The sequence below is a fragment of the Xyrauchen texanus genome, chromosome 3 (genome assembly GCF_025860055.1).
Source record: "Xyrauchen texanus isolate HMW12.3.18 chromosome 3, RBS_HiC_50CHRs, whole genome shotgun sequence".
Lineage (NCBI taxonomy): Eukaryota > Metazoa > Chordata > Actinopteri > Cypriniformes > Catostomidae > Xyrauchen > Xyrauchen texanus.
The window spans coordinates 41,606,548-41,624,051 of NC_068278.1; the positions used below are offsets into that span (position 1 = coordinate 41,606,548).

General features: G+C 36.0%; 1 protein-coding gene across 1 annotated transcript; it reads right to left on the bottom strand.

Moving 5' to 3' along the window:
• Positions 1–2,714: 2,714 nt before the first annotated feature.
• On the bottom strand, positions 2,715–16,044 carry sfrp1a (secreted frizzled-related protein 1a). Its single transcript, XM_052093654.1, has 3 exons — positions 15,316–16,044; positions 12,397–12,477; positions 2,715–4,220 (listed from the first exon to the last, which is right to left on the bottom strand). The coding sequence occupies exons 1-3, from the start codon at positions 15,827–15,829 to the stop codon at positions 3,895–3,897; spliced, it is 921 nt and encodes a 306-aa protein (XP_051949614.1). The 5' UTR covers positions 15,830–16,044; the 3' UTR covers positions 2,715–3,894.
• Positions 16,045–17,504: the final 1,460 nt, after the last annotated feature.

Here is a 17,504-nt window from a genome sequence, read left to right on the forward strand (position 1 = left end):
GGATAAGTCTCTTTTGACATGTGATCCTGCCAGTGGTGGACAGTAACGAAGTAAATGTAATTCGTTACTGTACTTAAGTAGCTTTTTTGCGTATCTGTACTTTACTGAAGTATTTAAATTTGGGGAGACTTTTACTTTAACTCCACTACATTTCAAAGTCAAATATCTTACTTTTTACTCTACTACATTTTCAAAATCAGTCGTTTCTTTTTATTTATGAGTGGATAAAAACGTAACTGGTCAAACGAGCCACCAATCACAGTACAGCGCGCGCGCTTTGTTTTGAACTTGCCTTGGCTGCATCTACTAAGCGCGAACCAGGTGCGTTTCCCAAAAGTTCCGTCGTTATCATCATAGTTCAACGAGTTGGTGTTTCCCGAAACCATCATTCCAACGAACATTCGCAAACAGCATCGCAGAGTTGTGTGGTTGGAACGACAGCTCTCGACCTGTGGTTAGAAGCAGAGTTTCTTGTTATTATAACATGTGGGCTCAATAAATTATTATCTTGAGCCAAATAAGCAAGATGACATTCAGTACAATCAGTATCATTTATTTAGAAGACATACAAATGTCCTTTATGTCTTTTAGTTTGTCAATAGATTTAAAGCACCGTTTTTGAAGAGTCGCATGTGTGAACATGCTCTAGTCGCGTAAGAACGAGCCTATGATTGAATCTGGAAATAAAGCAAATAACTGAGAAAAATATGAGATAGTCCTCAGATGACATGTCCGTAATTTATAGCAAAACATCTAGCATTAATTCGATCGCAAACAGATTCATTAAAAGTAGTTTTTACTCCACCACATGTGTGACATCATTAACCAACATGGTTGAACAACCAATTTGCGACAATACGGTTTCGGGAAACAGTTGTGACTAGCAAGTTGATTTCTTCAACAGTGCATCGTACTACGGTAGTGGAGTAGCAAGTTACGTCGTTGTACGGGAAACGCACCCCAGAGCCGTTAAATATGAGAGTTGCGAACATAGACGGTTGCGACAGTGATCTCGCCGCCGCGTCATCGCGTGATTCGTGTAGCTCTCAATAGTTCCAAACAAATTGCATTGCCAATGATTTTAAGCGGGGCAGAGAGCAGCAGCTATTATTGCAGCAATTATCGGTAAATATTGACACATAATGTACATTGCTTATTATGTTGTCACTAAAATGACTTGCATATAATAGCATTTTTTTTCTGGGGAGTAGCAGAAACACTGCATTAATACGTTTTTGTGTTTAATTTTGGAGGGAAATTGGCTGCTCCCATAACATAGAATATATATATTATATTCTATGTTATATATAACATAGAATATATATATATATATATATATATATATATATATATATATATATATATATATATATATATATATATATATATATATATATATATATATATATATTCTATGTATGTGTCATGTAGCATGTGTGTGTGTGTATATATATATATATACTTAAGTACATTTGAAGGCAAATACTTTTGTACTTTTACTCAAGTGAATGTTTAAAGGCAGCACTTCTACTTTTACTTGAGTAATATTTTACCTTGAGTATCTTTACTTTAACTCAAGTACATGGTATGTGTACTTCGTCCACCACTGGATCCTGCAGAACATTAATGGTAAAAGGTGAAGAAACATCATCAACAACTTATCAAAGCATTTGTTGTGATTAAAAACAGTGCTGACAGTGCATTATTTTTGGCTGAATATAGTTGGTTTATATATGCCATCAAACAAGACCAACATTGTGAAATCAAGCTGACAGCTGACAAATAATAGATTTGACAGCGTTTGTGCTTCTGCAGATTTAGAGTTGAAACAAATTACCGGTAATAACAAAAGCATGTCTATGGTTGAGGTTATTCACAAAACACCACAAAGGTAAAACTGGGCAAGAAAACAACAATTATGTGTATTTGGCAGTCATGGCTAAAGGATGCATACAGTATAATTAACTCTCACATTCTATTGTACTCATCCGTGCAATTGTTTCCAGAGATGTGTTGTTTTTTACACAGGCTACTCAGACCATGGCCCATAAATCATCTGCAACATGGCAGTTAAATTGCAGTTTACTGGAGAGGTTGTAAACATTGTTGATATAAGATGGTTGCAAGAATCCAGACATGAGTAACATGTTTAAAAAATATATATATTTCAGACAAGAATAAATACTGCTATTCATTAAAAATGTAATTTAACTTAATAGTCATGTACTCTTTCTTCTTTCGCTCTACTCATGTGCCCAAGGGCAAAATGTTGATAGTATGGTTTAGTGTGTCAACCATTTTGGAACTTTGTGACCTTTTGTGTTTGACTATACGTTTATGAGAACAGTTTTGCAATCACCTGTAAAATTAATAGATTTCTGGTAGGGTTTTCGGGCAGGATTTCATGTAGGGGAGTCTGTACTTTTTTAATGACTTTCAACAATAACTGAACACTGAAATGTGCAAAATGATTTTGTTTTGTTTTGTAATGGCATAATAATGCTGGTCATGATGTTCTGTACAGTACATACAGTATTGACAAGTGATTTTTTTTGTAGAGGAATGTAATGAATCACCACAACACTTAATCTGACAAAATCTCGTAATAACTAACGTTATTATAGTAATATAGTAATAGTTATTATACGTTTTCTGAAAATAGCAATTACAATACAATTTGTATTGAAAATAGCATGGTGTGCAGAAGGCATATACATTTTTATAGTCTTTATTTAATATTTGTGCTAGAATTTTATGTACAAAATGATTGCCAACATAAAACAATGAAAACAGACAATCTAATAATGCTACACCAAAACAAGATAATTTTAAAACAAAAATTAAAATAGAAATCTTATGCAGTGCACATGCCTTTTTAACTGATTGGTGACATGCATTTCAGACAAAGCTGTGGGCTGAAATTTCAATAGATTTGCAATTAAAATTCTGAACTAAAACTTCCTTTAACTTTTCACCAGCATCATTATCAGCACTATACATAACAGTAACGAGCTGTGGGATTATATGGAAAATGTACTGTACTGATCAAATAAAAAGCATTGTTATTATGAATCTTGTTGATGCTATGTGCTATCACTTAACTTGGTCAGAAAACATATAGTGTGTTTACAGTAGATAAAGTATAGGCCTATGTAAACAGTATTCTAACGTCAAGCAGAATCCTTAATTAACCCAATCATTTCGGACTGGGTAATTCAACTGGTCATAAACATGGCTTTAACAGTGCAATAAATGTTATGCAAATATATATAATGAGTACTTGCTAAAAACAGACTTATTCACCAGAGTCAACAGAGAAGTTTGATGACTGTTAGATTAGTTCATGGTCACAGCATTGTATGGAAGAAAATAGAATACCATTGTGTATTAAACTTGGGGTAATTCTAGGAACCAATTACATTCAAAATACCTTAAGAAATGGCTCAATTTGTTTTATATGGACTGCACTTAATACATTGTGTACAAATATTTTACCAATAAGTTGTGAGCATCCTGGGCAGAGTGCTACCGACTGAAAATCTGTCATGTTACAAAATATTTTTGTGGCATAATTAAAAAAGAAAGGAAAAAAAGATCAACAATCAATTTCTGGCAAATTCGGATAATTTCACAACATGTTATGAACAGTTACATATATGGATATATACAAAAGTGATCTGTTGGTTTTAGTGGAAAGCTTGTCAACTGTACTGTATCATTCATTATCTCTTCAGTTACAGTCCTAAACAGCACAGATCCAAGACACTTTGAATGTTGATCTATAAAAAACATGAGAAATATATATATATTGTATATAAACAATGAAAAATAGAGCAATATTTTGGGTTGCCAGGATGTGCAAGTTCATAACGTAAGTGGCAATTTTGAGAATGTTTATTTAAAGACATTCTCGTAGGCAGGACACTTGTGGCTTTTGAGTTTTTTCAGTGTCTTTTTGAACTCCTTGCTGGATTTTTCCCACTTGTGAATGCCAGTGAGAAGGTACTGTTTGTCCACTTTGCGGCCCATGATGAGGTATGTGTTTCCAAGATTTTCTAGCTGTGCACAAGGGCAGTTGGCTCCATTCTTCAAATACAGAGTGAGCTTCTTCATGTCTTCCTTCATCAAAGTGCCCAGCTTTACAGGCTTTTTCCTGTTCTGCAGGATTACCTTGCGATCCATGTTCTCCTGTTTGACCTCCTTGATCTTGGTCTTTATGGCTGAGGATAAAGAAAAAGAGAACTGCTATCAGCTTTCTGAGTGTAATATTGACTGATGGGATGGAAGCGAGACAGAAGATTACACCATACTGCCAGTAAATATTTGTTTTCTGGACTTCTTCACATAACTCTCAAAGTTCTTCTTTTTAGTTCCATAATTACATGGAGATTTTGAGTTTCCTGGAAAAGCCCCCTCAGTGTTTTTTTTTAAACACTGCTCCTACCTACTGCATCTGTTGTGGTCTATGATATTGCAAACCTTCATATAAACATACATTGGACTATGCAGTGCTGAGACTATACACAAAGTCATCTAATCCCCCAGGACATGTGCAGGGCTGAGAGAGGCCAAGAAGGGTTTTGGTTGCAAGGGGTATCGCTGGCAGGTCCAAACGTCCAAGACCATTAAAGAGAGATTAGACTGCTAAGTAATGCAGGGAGTCAAAAGGGAGATGAAGGAATGGAGAAAAAAATGAGGAAAAGATGTAATCAATATCAGGCCTTGATTCTCCTCCAATGGTCTCAGGGCAAACCCATAATAATACTGGTCTCTCTGTCATGAACTCTTGTCAAGTCTAAGAGACAGCATCAATATCCATGCAAAAATCCATATGCTCTCATGGCAGTATTCTTTTCCCAGGGGGCAAGAATTTCACAAATTGCAACTTCATTGCCCTCTGCCCCTCCAGATGTAACACGCTTTGTTCCTTAGAATAATTCTCTTATAAGCAATTATAGATGGACACCTTGGCTGCAGGTGAAATTATCTCCATGGACTAACTGCACGATCAGAGAAAACTGTTCATTTATGAAACATAAAAAATAACAGAACAAAATGTGGTATTTCTCTGTTACCTTGGTGTGGTTGGTAAAACCAATGCAAAAATGCAATAAATAATTGGCTTTTTTCCCTTTTACAGTAATAGCAGTAAATATGAGGATTTTAGTTGAGGAAACTCTGACATGACGCTCTGTTGACCATTTAACTCTTGGTTTAATCTTATTCCACATTCTTAGATTTGTATTAATCTGTCTGATCTTTTAGTAAACTCTCCTTAACCTCTAAATCTTTTAATTTCCTTCGTTTGCTCAGGCACAAGTCATCTCCATGGTGGTCCTGCCACAGTCAAGACTTTAATGGATGTTCAGGTGAATTTTTCTTGTTCTGTGTAAACAATTAAGAAATGTGCCAAGCGTAACATCTTATCAACATCAGTGGTCTATCATCAGTAACCCTTCAGTGAACTTCAGGCACTCTGACATCATCTGAAGAATTTGGTCCAATTAGCAGCCTGATTCCAAAGACCCATGGAAAAAGAGTAGGCATCTGTATTGAGATTTACTACTAATTATGCTTTAACAACCTGATCAGTCTCCTTTGGCTGTCAGTGAGGAGACAACAATGAAATTAAATCCTCCCTTATATCCTGTTTAACCTTGACTTATATATCCTCTGAAGCCTGGAGCAAGCAAACACAATTCTCGATAATTTACCAAAGTGAGTTTTGTTTGAAATGAAGTCCCACACAGAGACCACTTTTAAGTCAGAAGATGTTGAGAGAGTAGCTCTTAACACCCAAAAGACATACAGTAATTTAGAAGCTGCATGATGGAATGGTCCTCTGTGTAGTTTTTCCACTTATAAAGCCATAACCTCATATCTCACACCTTCTCGCTACTAATGAATGTTGTAGAAATATGGCAGATGCTTCCTGGTATTATAGGTGCACATGGTAAGGATTAAAGCTTGATCAAAAGTCTATAAAGGGGCTTAGTGTTTAATGAAATAAAAAATGGTCTGAAGGTTAACGAATTATTCAGTCAGAACAGAAAGAGCCTTGCCTGCCTCCCACAACCACTTTATCTTAGTTCCAGTATATCCAGCTTTAACTCCACAGTGAACTGCTTTTGCACCTTGTGTTTGTGAATGTAATCATCACAAATGCAGGAGCATGGATACAGTTAAATACCTTCAGATGTGGCTTTATTAATACGTGTAACACCACACTTTCTGAACAATAACAATGAGAAAGGTATAAAAGTGTTAGTCCCATTTGTTCTCTGTAATCCAGAGACTCGAAAAAGACAAGCCATGATAAAGAGATGCCTTTCTAATCTCACATAAACTGAAAAGAGGTTATGAGTAAAAAAGGGTGTTGAAGGGATAGTTTACCCAAAATGTTTTATTCTGTCATCTTTTACTCACCTTCATATTATTCCAAACCTGTATGACTTTTTTCCATGGAACACAAAAGGAAATGTTAGACAGAATGTTAGCCTCAGTCAGCTTTCACTTTCATTGTCTGGAAAGTAAATGGTGACTAGCTGGGATTCCATTCATGTATTTCTATGTGGATTTTGGGATAATGCATTAAAACTGCTGGATGGAAATACCAAAATGCACATAAAATCTCCAAAATGTGCATAAAAATCATATACGCTCACTTGAGGTAGATACATTTTTTATTTAATAAGAAGAAATGCACAAAAACTATGTTGGAAGCAAATTTACAAATAAACTAATTGACTTTATTAGGAATACAAGATCATACATCAGCACATCAAAAAATGTATGTGATTGAATCACTTGTTCACAACTGCAGTAACCAGAGGACCAATCATCGCATCTGAAATGTTGCTCTGGTTATCCTGAAATAACAGTGTCTAAAAAAACAAAGCCTGCTTAGAGTTTGCAGAGCAAATAAGTCAAATACACACTTGAACTGTGCCGAAGAGTTTATTGACAGGTTTATAGACATTTAAAAATAAGGATGGAGGAACGTACACACATAGTGCTCCCAGAACTATGATGCACTGTCACTCCCAAACATGAGACAGTTTTGTCCGTGTGCTCTAAACCTTAGTGTTTTACAATTTCTCAGAGAGTTACGATTATGTGCTTTTCAACACGCGGCTTTATTCGTACATTGTTTTTCGGAAAAGTAAATTTTGCAACTTGGATGGAAAGATAGCTAATGATGCTTCACAAGATCGCCTTTTGTGTTCCATGGAAGAAAGTAAGTCATACAGTTTGGAATAAGGATTGATAAATGAAAATGAATTTTCAGATACAGATTTTTCATTTTTGGGTGAACTTTATCTCACACACCACTCTGAAGAATGTTCTTAAATGGTTTAATATCAGTAGGGTTAGACTATCTTGTGTACAAAGAAACCAGACAGTAAACTTTTGAGGTACGTTTTGCAAACATTTATACATAAGATTTAATTATATGTTACAAAACATTAAGCAGCCACCCTAATGTTACCATTTCTAAGCATAGAAGGTCGATTTTAAACAGAAAACCAATCAGATAATGTTTCAGTCTCAGATGTTTGAAATAATTACTTCATGCTTGACAGCTTTAGTAAATATTTTATAAATATGATATAAACAAAGAGCATATCTCAGAAATCATGCGGTCACTTTCACTGTTTTTTTTTTCCTCTATCAAAATTATTAATGTCATTTTGGAAAGAACACTGAATGTGACCGCATGATTTCTGAGATATGCTCTTTGTGGTAAACACTGCATATAAAAAACCTTTTAACCTTTTGTCCCTGGTCTTTGACCTAGCAGCCTCTGTAATTTCAGAAATGAGACAGGTCCACAGCCAGCTGTAATGATGCCATAAACTCAGTAGGGAGAGTTTGGGCAGAAACAATTCACAAGCACGGCACCTGTGGCTAAGGGTAAGCTCCAGTCAAAATGGTGCTATACCATACAGTTTTACTACAGGAAAGCCGAGCATGCATCACTGACCACAGGATAGACAGCCAACTAAATGTAGCAGAATGCAGCTTTCTGGCTCATGCTTCCGCAAGTGTTACTTAATTTGCTGTGCTGTGAGTGGCTCTGGGCAGTCAACTGCGAGCCAATCGCAATAGCCAAGCCCCTTTATAAATCGGGACTTTTCGTTTGACAAGTGACGTCACCGGCAAGCGACTGTTGCCTTGTTTACCTGCCTAGTGATCTGACGCCTGCCTTTGTTATCGGTTTCATCGTAGCGCCGCAGGTATGACTAGCTCCGTTCCTCCTTCCACTTGTTTGACTTTATAAGTTGGGCTTATAGGGAATGTTTTGTTTTAGAATCTCCGGTGCTGTAGCAGCCCTTTCATCAGCTGAGTGTGCACCCTGCTATTGGCAATCAGAGCTTGGGGCTCGTGACTCAACGCTGTTAATCATAGGTAATGTATGTGGCTACACTGAGTGATAAGTGAATGATTACGGTGGGATATGTTTGTAAGTAGACATTCTGTGTATTTCAGGGAGTGCTATTTAGTCGGCGGCCGCTGGTTGGCTGCCTCTACGCCGAACATCTGCTGCTTTGCTTTGCCGTATGTTTTTGTTGTTACGTCAGCCCACGGTTTCTGCGTCGTATTCGGCTGCTGTTTTCCACGGGACCAATATCACCGGTCCCGCGGTTAGTTCAAGTTAAACGGGCAACTTGCATTGGTTAAGTTGTTTTGCGGTGTTTATTTCTTGAACCCTTGTATTTCTTCTGCTGTTGATACCCAAAGTGATGGACCTATTTGTTGTGATTTCTCTGTTTTGATTCTTTTTGTTTGTTGATTTGTTCACATTGAGGGGAGACCTTGGAAGTTGCTGATCCTCAGTGTGGCATTTTTGTCATTTTGTTTATTATTGTGTATGGTTTATTTTGTTCTGTTTATGTTTGATTGTTCATTTTGAGTTATGGTGTTTTGCTTGTCTCATTCATATTGTTAGCCCTAGTTCAATCTTGGTTTATTAGCCACCGGGCTATTGTAATTTGTGTGCATGAAAATGTGCAGTTAACTTTTCATCTGTCTTTCTTCTGTCTAGGTGCGAAGAACGGTCAGTGGGAGCAGTGCCTCTGGCGGTGGTGGGTCCCTTGGTGTGTGCAGTGGCCGTGTGTTCACCGAGTGTGGTCATTTCCTTTATGTGTGTGTGTGAACTTAGCACGTGTGATTGGGGTGTTTTCTTCGGATGCTCATTGCTGGAGCCACTAGCCTCCCACTGGTAAGATTCCGCACTATCCCTTTCCCTTTTTTGATGATTGTGTGTGTTTTGTTGTTGATTTTGTGTATAGTGTATTTTGTTTACTGGGATTAAATTAGTTTATAGGTTTGCAGTGAAGACCAAACACTTGTTGGAGCAAAGTAGTGTGTGTGTGCTTTTGATTTTAAAAAGAAATAAAATTCTATTTTTGTACTGGACCACTGTCTCTGGCTAATCAATCAACGAACTTGAGTGCCTTGTTAGAATAAACTAACTAATTCTTTGGGTGTAAATCCCATCGTGGCGTAGTCTGCTAAACCCCTGTTATTCGTATTCCACCTGCCACATAAAGTATCCGAATGTTGTATAGTACCGGAGAGATCAACTGAGAGAAGTCAATACAACTCTGTCTATAATTTGGGTCTTTAAACATCTACTGTATATCTGAGTTCTGTTACCATATTCTCTTACTCTCTACTGTACATTCCTTGAGTGTTCAGGTCAGTTCAAAATGTATAGTATAGTAACAGTGTGTACACTCAAACTATTTTTTTTGTTGCTTTTTCAATTTACTTAAACTGAACTAAAGCAACACAATTTTGTCATAGCTTGATTTCAATGCGTTCTATCAATATCAAAGCTTTTTTGAGTTGGGACTACATTAATACTTATTGTGGTGTTCATGTAGCGTTGATGAAACTGGGCAGGGGATTTCCATTTCCCAGCATGCTTTGCATTGGCTGCGAAAGCATGATTAAATATTAAGTGTTATCTTATATGTTTTTGTGCAAGATGAATATAAAGGGTGATACTTGTTAGTGTGTAATGTTTTATTATGTTGATATTTAGAAGAGATTCAGTAATTAGAGTTTTAGGATATAACATTATGGTGAAGAGAAGAGCTTGAGCTAACGATGAGGACAGGTATATGTCGCACACAAAATTGATTCTCTCGCTTTACAGGGCAAATGCTGTTCTAACTACAGCATAGTGCTTCCCACTAGCATGTATTTACAATACTAACTTTCACTTTCTCTAATTAGTAAATAAAGAAATTAAAGAGATTTACTTGCATTACATTGACACATCTGGTTTTGTTGAGGTTACCCAATTCAATATTATTTCTACACAAAGTGTTTGTGTTGAGATTAAATAGTAATTTTAAGTTAAGAGAACTAATTTCAAAAACATGGAACAACTGTCCATGACTGAATCAAATTCAGCCAAAGAGCTATTTTCACACGCTGGATTGAGAGAATGTTCTATACATTTAATTCATCACTTTAAAGCAATACTTCTGTGTGAACCCTGCCTTGTTTTAGTCAGTCAGTCTATCTTTGTCAGTATCCTGGAAAAGAAATGTAGTAATAAGGTCAAAGAGAGAGTGTCAGTGGGGTTGGTTTACATAAAGCTGTCCAGAGAAAGACTACTTTCCAAAGATGGTTTACTCATTTAAACCCTTGAATGAAACTTTATGGTTTTGTCAGAGGCTAACCAAAACCAGCTTTTGTTTTCTTCTTCAGAGGGAAGCAGGAAGTCACTTTTGCACTGCTCTCCTTTTGTTGAGGTAACTCCTGCTGTGATTGGTATTAATAGCTGTAGTTACAGGCTCATTTAACAGTCATTGTTGTTAACCATTCTCAAATCTAACTAAAGAAAATTGAATAATGAGAAATTAAATCTTTCGTTCTTGATAACAGATAAATTAAGGAATGGCAAAAAACCCACATAACCGAGAGATTGACTTTGTAGTAAAACAAATAAAATATATTTGTAATTGATTTCCATAGGAACAAGAGAGAGGTTACAATAAAGGAGATTCTGCAAAACGTTTGCATTGCAAATCTCTTGCATGTGACATTTGAGAAAGCAGCACACCAGTAAGGGGATGAAGACAAACATTAGATTGTGTAAGAGTGATCAAAATCCACTTAATTGTGAGCAGGAATCAGTTGGAAATTAAAATAAATTACCCAGCTGTAATGGATAGACTGATTTACCCCAATGACCAAAGAGTAAACTCACACTGTGTCAAACTCTGCCCAGAGGTCGACCCCTGGGCTGTTGTCACATCCAGACAGGAGAGCAAACATCCCAATTTAGAGCTGTTAGTAACAGCCAAATAAAGACTTTAAGGGCATCTGCAAATTACCTCAATTCATTAGTTAAACAATTGTGGACTTTCAAAGGACAATCCAAACCATGACAAAGATTTACAAGGCTTAAAACATTCTGCTGCTGCTATTTAAGTTTAAAACCATTGCATTGTTCTATTAAAAGTGTGGATTTGGCAGTCAGGACAGTCAGGAAAATATGTTCCAAAACAACAAAATAGTGATCCAGATCATTCTAAAAATCTGTCCCAAAAGCAGTGCTAATGGCCATGAAATTAAATATCATTCTGGCACTGAACATTTATGGCTACAGAAAGTTATGACTCAACATGATGTCTTTATACTGGTGGACCTCATCTTTAAACTAAACTAAACTAATATTAATGTATAAAAATTATTCTCCCCCATTGCTTACCATGAGACAATAACTTTGCAACACTTTACAATAAGGTTCCATTCATTAACATTAGTCAATGCTTTAGGTATCATAAACAAACAATTAACAATATATTGTTCACAGCATTTATTAATCTTTGTTGATGTTAGTTAATAAAAATACTACTGTTCATGTTAGTTCATAGTGCATTAACTAATGTTAACAAAGTTTTGCTTTTAAAAATGTATTAGTATGTTGAAATTAACATAAACTAAGATTAATAAATGCTGTAAAAGTATTGTTCATTGTTAGTTCATATTAACTAATGTTGTTATAATGTTAACAAATGAAACATTATTGTAAAGTGTTACCAGTAACTTTATCTGTAGATTACTAAAAACAACAAACCACAGTAGATCTTTACAGCTGTGCAATATGTAGAAAATACATCAATAAATGTACTGAGCCAAGAAGAAGATATAAGCGATTTGTTTTTGTACAAGACTATGTGGTATTGGCTTTTCTCTTAAGCTAATATGTCAGTCTTAGCTCTCTTGGACTATCATGGCAACTCTGTTTCCAGAATACAGAAGACGGGAGGGGAAGAAAGGCTGCAGTGTTGGCACACAGTTTGAATGCAAAGCAACATGCATTGATGTGTTTCTCTTTGTGTTAGTATGTGTGATATGTGTTGATGTTCTTACCAAATTCACTGGCACACATGTTCTCCAGAATAGCATCCATTTTCATTTCATTGTCACAAGGAGGGCAAACTGGAGAGAATCCTAAATTAGAGAAGATATGGAGAAATTCACTATTGGTATCAAATCCACAGTAATTGTGACCAAATGTTTTATCTATCTATCTATCTATCTATCTATCTATCTATCTATCTATCTTTCTTTCTTTCTTTCTTTCTTTCTTTCTTTCTTTCTTTCTTTCTTTCTTTCTTTCTTTCTTTCTTTCTTTCTTTCTTTCTTTCTTTCTTTCTTTCTTTCTTTCTTTCTTTCTTTCTTTCTTTCTTTCTTTCTTTCTTTCTTTCTTTCTTTCTTTCTTTCTTTCGTGTTTTGTCCTACTTTTTTGTGTCTGACTTTTTGAGAAGTGTGCAACTGGGAAGCATTCACTGTGCAGTTTTCCTTAAAAAAGAAGGGAAATGTCATGGAAATTCTAACTTCTTCAATCTCCAATTATCTGGCCAATAGATTTTTTTTACATGGTTTTCTTTTTTAATAAAAGGACTAACATCCTACACTTTAAAACTGAATGTATACCCTTTGCGTTTTACATGCTCTGTCACTAAAAGTTTAAAACTAAACCTGTATAAAATGTATCAAACATTTTATCATACACATCACAATATATGCATGTTCTTTTCATGTGGTAAATTAAAACAATGGTTTGAGATTAACTTAAATACACGTGTTATTACATGTGGTAATAACACGTGTATATAAACTACTGTTACAAGTTATGCAGGTAAAACAGGAGGCACAGGCCAACACCCCAATAACCGGGGCTGACTGTATTTAGGACAATTATTGTGCCATGGGTGCCCCCCTATAATCATGGAAAATGGGAAATTAACCCTTGAATATAAAGTTTCTTAACAGATACCCTTTTATAATATAACATATTTAAACTTTAGTAATAAAAGTCAATAACTATTCAAGCTAATTATCATTATGATGACCATTAGGAAAAAGATGTAAACATCAGGATTTTCAACAGGATGCAACTCTTCTGTTTACCTTATTTGACAAGACATTAAGTTTTTTTTTTCTTCATTTGAATCTTTTTAACAGATTATTGTGAAAATTGCACCCAGGTGAAAATAGCTTGTAAAGACAGCTGCTGGCAATGAATTCAAAAGTGACACATTTTTATGTCACTACATTTCTTAGATAACAACCTGTCAGTGAATTTGGCTTAAATGGTGATCAGAATTGTGCAAAAACTTTACTGATTATTTCGCTTTTATACTGATGATAATTATATCAGCAGTACGCTGAAACTAGCCCAGTGGGAAATAAAACAGAGTTCAAATTTCAGTGGCTCTTGTTGAGTGTTACTTTCTCCACGGGCATTATTATCACGGAATCACAAGAAAACAGTGGACAAATGGTGGGCTTAGCTGCTAGGGAGAGGAAATGCTTTTTTCTCTTTAACCCGGCACTGCTTGAAGCTTACAGTGGGTCGAAATGATACCATGTGATTACAACTGATTGGGTCTCTCTGGGGTGTTAAAGCTTAACAAGAAACCTGTCTACATGCTTTAAACTTTTTGTTTGCCACCATGGCAGTGATCTCTCACCATGGACTTTGTGCGGCACATCGTTTTGGCACACACTCTGTTCATTCTAAATCACCATGTTATAACTTTGGAAATGGAAATTCCCTTATAATTTATGAGCCATTTACATAAGCCAGTTGTACTTTCCCTTGACATACAACTTTAGAACTTGTGTCTTTCCATTGGGAAACTTTGACTTATGCCAAATGCCCTTACTTAACTGGTAAAGACTTGCACACAACTAACATGATATTCTGAAATATGTACATTTCCTTCAAATTACAGGGGAGGATTTTAATGGTTTGTTGAGTTAGGAGTATGGTACTCTAAATGAAACTTTCTTATTTTGTAACCATTGAAAATTGCAATTTTCTGCTTAGGTGCCACCGGTAAATAAAAACAGCTGTTCAAATAGTTCTCCCTATCTCTCTCTCTCTGAACAACAGTATATCCTCTTGCATTACCTTATGAAAACCCATGTTAACAGGCACAGCAATACACCACAGAAGGGAGGGTTTGTAAGAATTTTGCTTTTGTCATATTGAAATAATTAAATTGCCAGAAATAATAGGGTTACTCCTACATACAGTAATTCATTGTCATTTTAAGTAAATGTGCTGCTTGCTTACAGTATCTCTTACAAAATAAAAATATTTACTGAAACAAAATAGGTGCCATAGTTGCAAAATAAAGCAAATAAAAAGATATGGTCTGATGTTGGAACATATCCCAGTGTTGTCCTGGAATTCAACTAACACCCTAAAATCAATTGCTACCAGCTGTTAAACAAGCAAACACTTGAATTAATCTATCATGCTTTACCGAGAAGCTATATTCCGCTGTCTCTTCTACAGATGTTTCTCAATTAACAATTTTCCTAGATATGTTCCTAAATACTTAATCAAATCAGTCGTTTCAACAGAATGAGTGGAAAACACAAGGTAATTGAGATCCTAAAATGTAACAAAAGGTGTGATAACGCTAGCTGAAAACCCCCAAATGGACACTGGTCCCTGAAATAACATAGAAACTGCTTTTAAAAAGTTTAAGTGTTAGTTCTCACACACAGCAAAAGGTGACAGGTTGTATATAGTATTTAGTACTGGGTACAGTAATACTAAATGTATAAAGAATGCATTGAAACAATCCGTATAGCCTTACATCCATGCTTGTCAGGGATAAAAGTGCCATCTTTAAATGAAAAATATATGATATAAAAAATATCAGAATATTTCTTTCATATATTTTTTTTCTTCATGTGCTGATATAATTACACCTGATATAAATGAATATGGTCAAAGTGATACTTTCATAATTTGTAATTTGAATTTACCAATGGGTTTGGAGGCATCTGTGGCATTGGGTGCACTGATGCACACATCTTCTTGAGGAAAATTCTCGCAGGTGAGCATCTCAGGCCAGGGGAACCCAAATGCCTCCATTATGGGGGTGCAGCCATCACGCACATTTTCACAGAGCCAGCGGCATGGGTAGATGGGCCTCTCTAGGCATACAGGGGCAAAGAGAGAGCACAGAAACAACTGTGTGCCGGGGTGGCAGCTTTTGTGCACCAAGGGCACCCAGCTCCCAGCTTGTTGCTTGACCTCAGCCATAGTCTCATGTTCTAGTAAATTAGGCAGCAGCATATCGTTGTAGCCCACATTGTGACACAGCTTCAAGTCATCTGGGATCTTCACACACTGTGGAGGCTTGTCGTAGATGCGGCCACTGTTATACAAGTCTGACTTCCAGCTCAGGTACTCATACTCCGCTGTCTGGCTCAATGAGGCCAGTGGCATTAACAATGCAATGAGTCTCCAAAGGAACAAAGATGCAAGTGACTTCATTGTGAACTCCTGTTCAGGATCCCCAGTCAATTCCGCTACCAAAGTGGTGAGCCTTGGTTGAAATGAAGTCTTCTTTGTCTAGAAAAACGCAAAGTTGCCAAATACCTCTGAATTGTTTAAGATTTTAAAGTAATAGTTTTGGAAACTGCACCTCTGAAGCTCCTTCTAACTGTTGTTGACTCAGACGCCTGACTGCCAATGCAGAGTTGCTTGAAATGCGCTGCGCTGAGAGACAAGAAGAGACTGAGACCGCCTTGGCGACCAATAGGAATCCTTCTACACCTTTTGGTTCTCATGTGTCAATCAAAGTATTGAATGAATGGGAAATATCCCCGCCTCTCTTACTCTTCCTATGGAACCAGACCTTAACATTTCGATAACGTTTTTCGGGGCATTGAAATTAGTTAGTCAGTGGCAATTCGGCAGGCTGCTGATAATTATATTTAACATATTCTGAAAAGCGAACAAAGATCCATTACCTGAGAAAACATTACCACTGAAAACGCTTGTTAATTGCGTGTCAATTCGTATTAGCCCTGTTAGTCCCATTCATAGATACATTTGATAATACGCTATAGTGCTGTTACGTTATTTATATCAATGCTCTCTAAATGAAATGTGTGCTTGTAGTGCTCGATTAAAAGAATAGCCTACTTAATTTGACACAACATTATTTAGGCTACTATTATTTTTGTTTTCGATGTCTCATTTGTATTTCAACGATCCGGTGAAGTGAAAATGAGGTGTGAAATCGTCCAACACAGTTTAGCTCTCCTCGAGTAGTTGTTTTGCAAATCACTAGGCGAGATAATGAAGTCCGAAGACAACTCAAAGCTTATTAGCTACCCCCGTTGTCAATCCATTTTAAAACAACACACGGCCATTACACTTGTCTACACAGCTGCATTTCAATTGACATGTAAACGACCCTATGCCGAATATGTGTCCATTGCTTTCACTCGTTTACATTTACAGACCTTTTCTGACGAAAACATCATAGTTTACTGTTCATCATCTCCGTATTGTCAGGAATCACTGCCGTTTAAAGAAATTATAACAATATACTGCAATTAAATTAACTTGCAGTTTGGTGACAGTTGAACTTTCTTACAGTTTTCTAGTACACATTTTAAGTTCACCTCAAACCATTATAATTAATATGTACACATGCCCCAAAATATTAAGTAGCCTGTAAGTATAATTTTATTATAAGTATTAATTTTATAAAAGTATGTGTTCATACTATATAGCCACATATTATATTTCTGTAAGGGGTAATTTTTATATATTTTACTTTGTTCCTTTGTCCATTTACATAACTGAATGTAATAAACTGTAATCTGTACAAATAATATGAATTATTTTGTGCCCTGTGTAGCACCAAATGTTGGATCATTACTAAAGCATGGTGAAGAGGAATATTAGCTATAGTTATAGTTAATCCATGCCTTACTTTGATCTACATTTATTATTCTTGTAGTAGACACTTTTATCCAAAGGGACTAATGAGAAACATAGAAAGCAATGTGTCATACAAGTCAAGAATCTGCAGTATCGCACTACCAAGTTCTCAGAGATGCTGGAATAGTGTAGAAGCAAGCACAGAAGAAAGAGACAGACAAAGTTGTTTTCATTATTATTATTTAATTATTAATATTAGAAAGTGCAATTAGTG

What these genes read in the sequence shown, in the direction of transcription:
- sfrp1a (XM_052093654.1), bottom strand. Translation starts at nt 15,829, where the DNA reads ATGAAGTCACTTGCATCTTTGTTCCTTTGGAGACTCATTGCATTGTTA. An exon ending in AGATGCCTCCAAACCCATTG is followed by an intron (nt 12,478 to 15,315) that starts GTAAATTCAAAT and finishes TCTCTAATTTAG; the next exon opens with GATTCTCTCCAGTTTGCCCT. An exon ending in CATGTGTGCCAGTGAATTTG is followed by an intron (nt 4,221 to 12,396) that starts GTAAGAACATCA and finishes CTTTATCCTCAG; the next exon opens with CCATAAAGACCAAGATCAAG.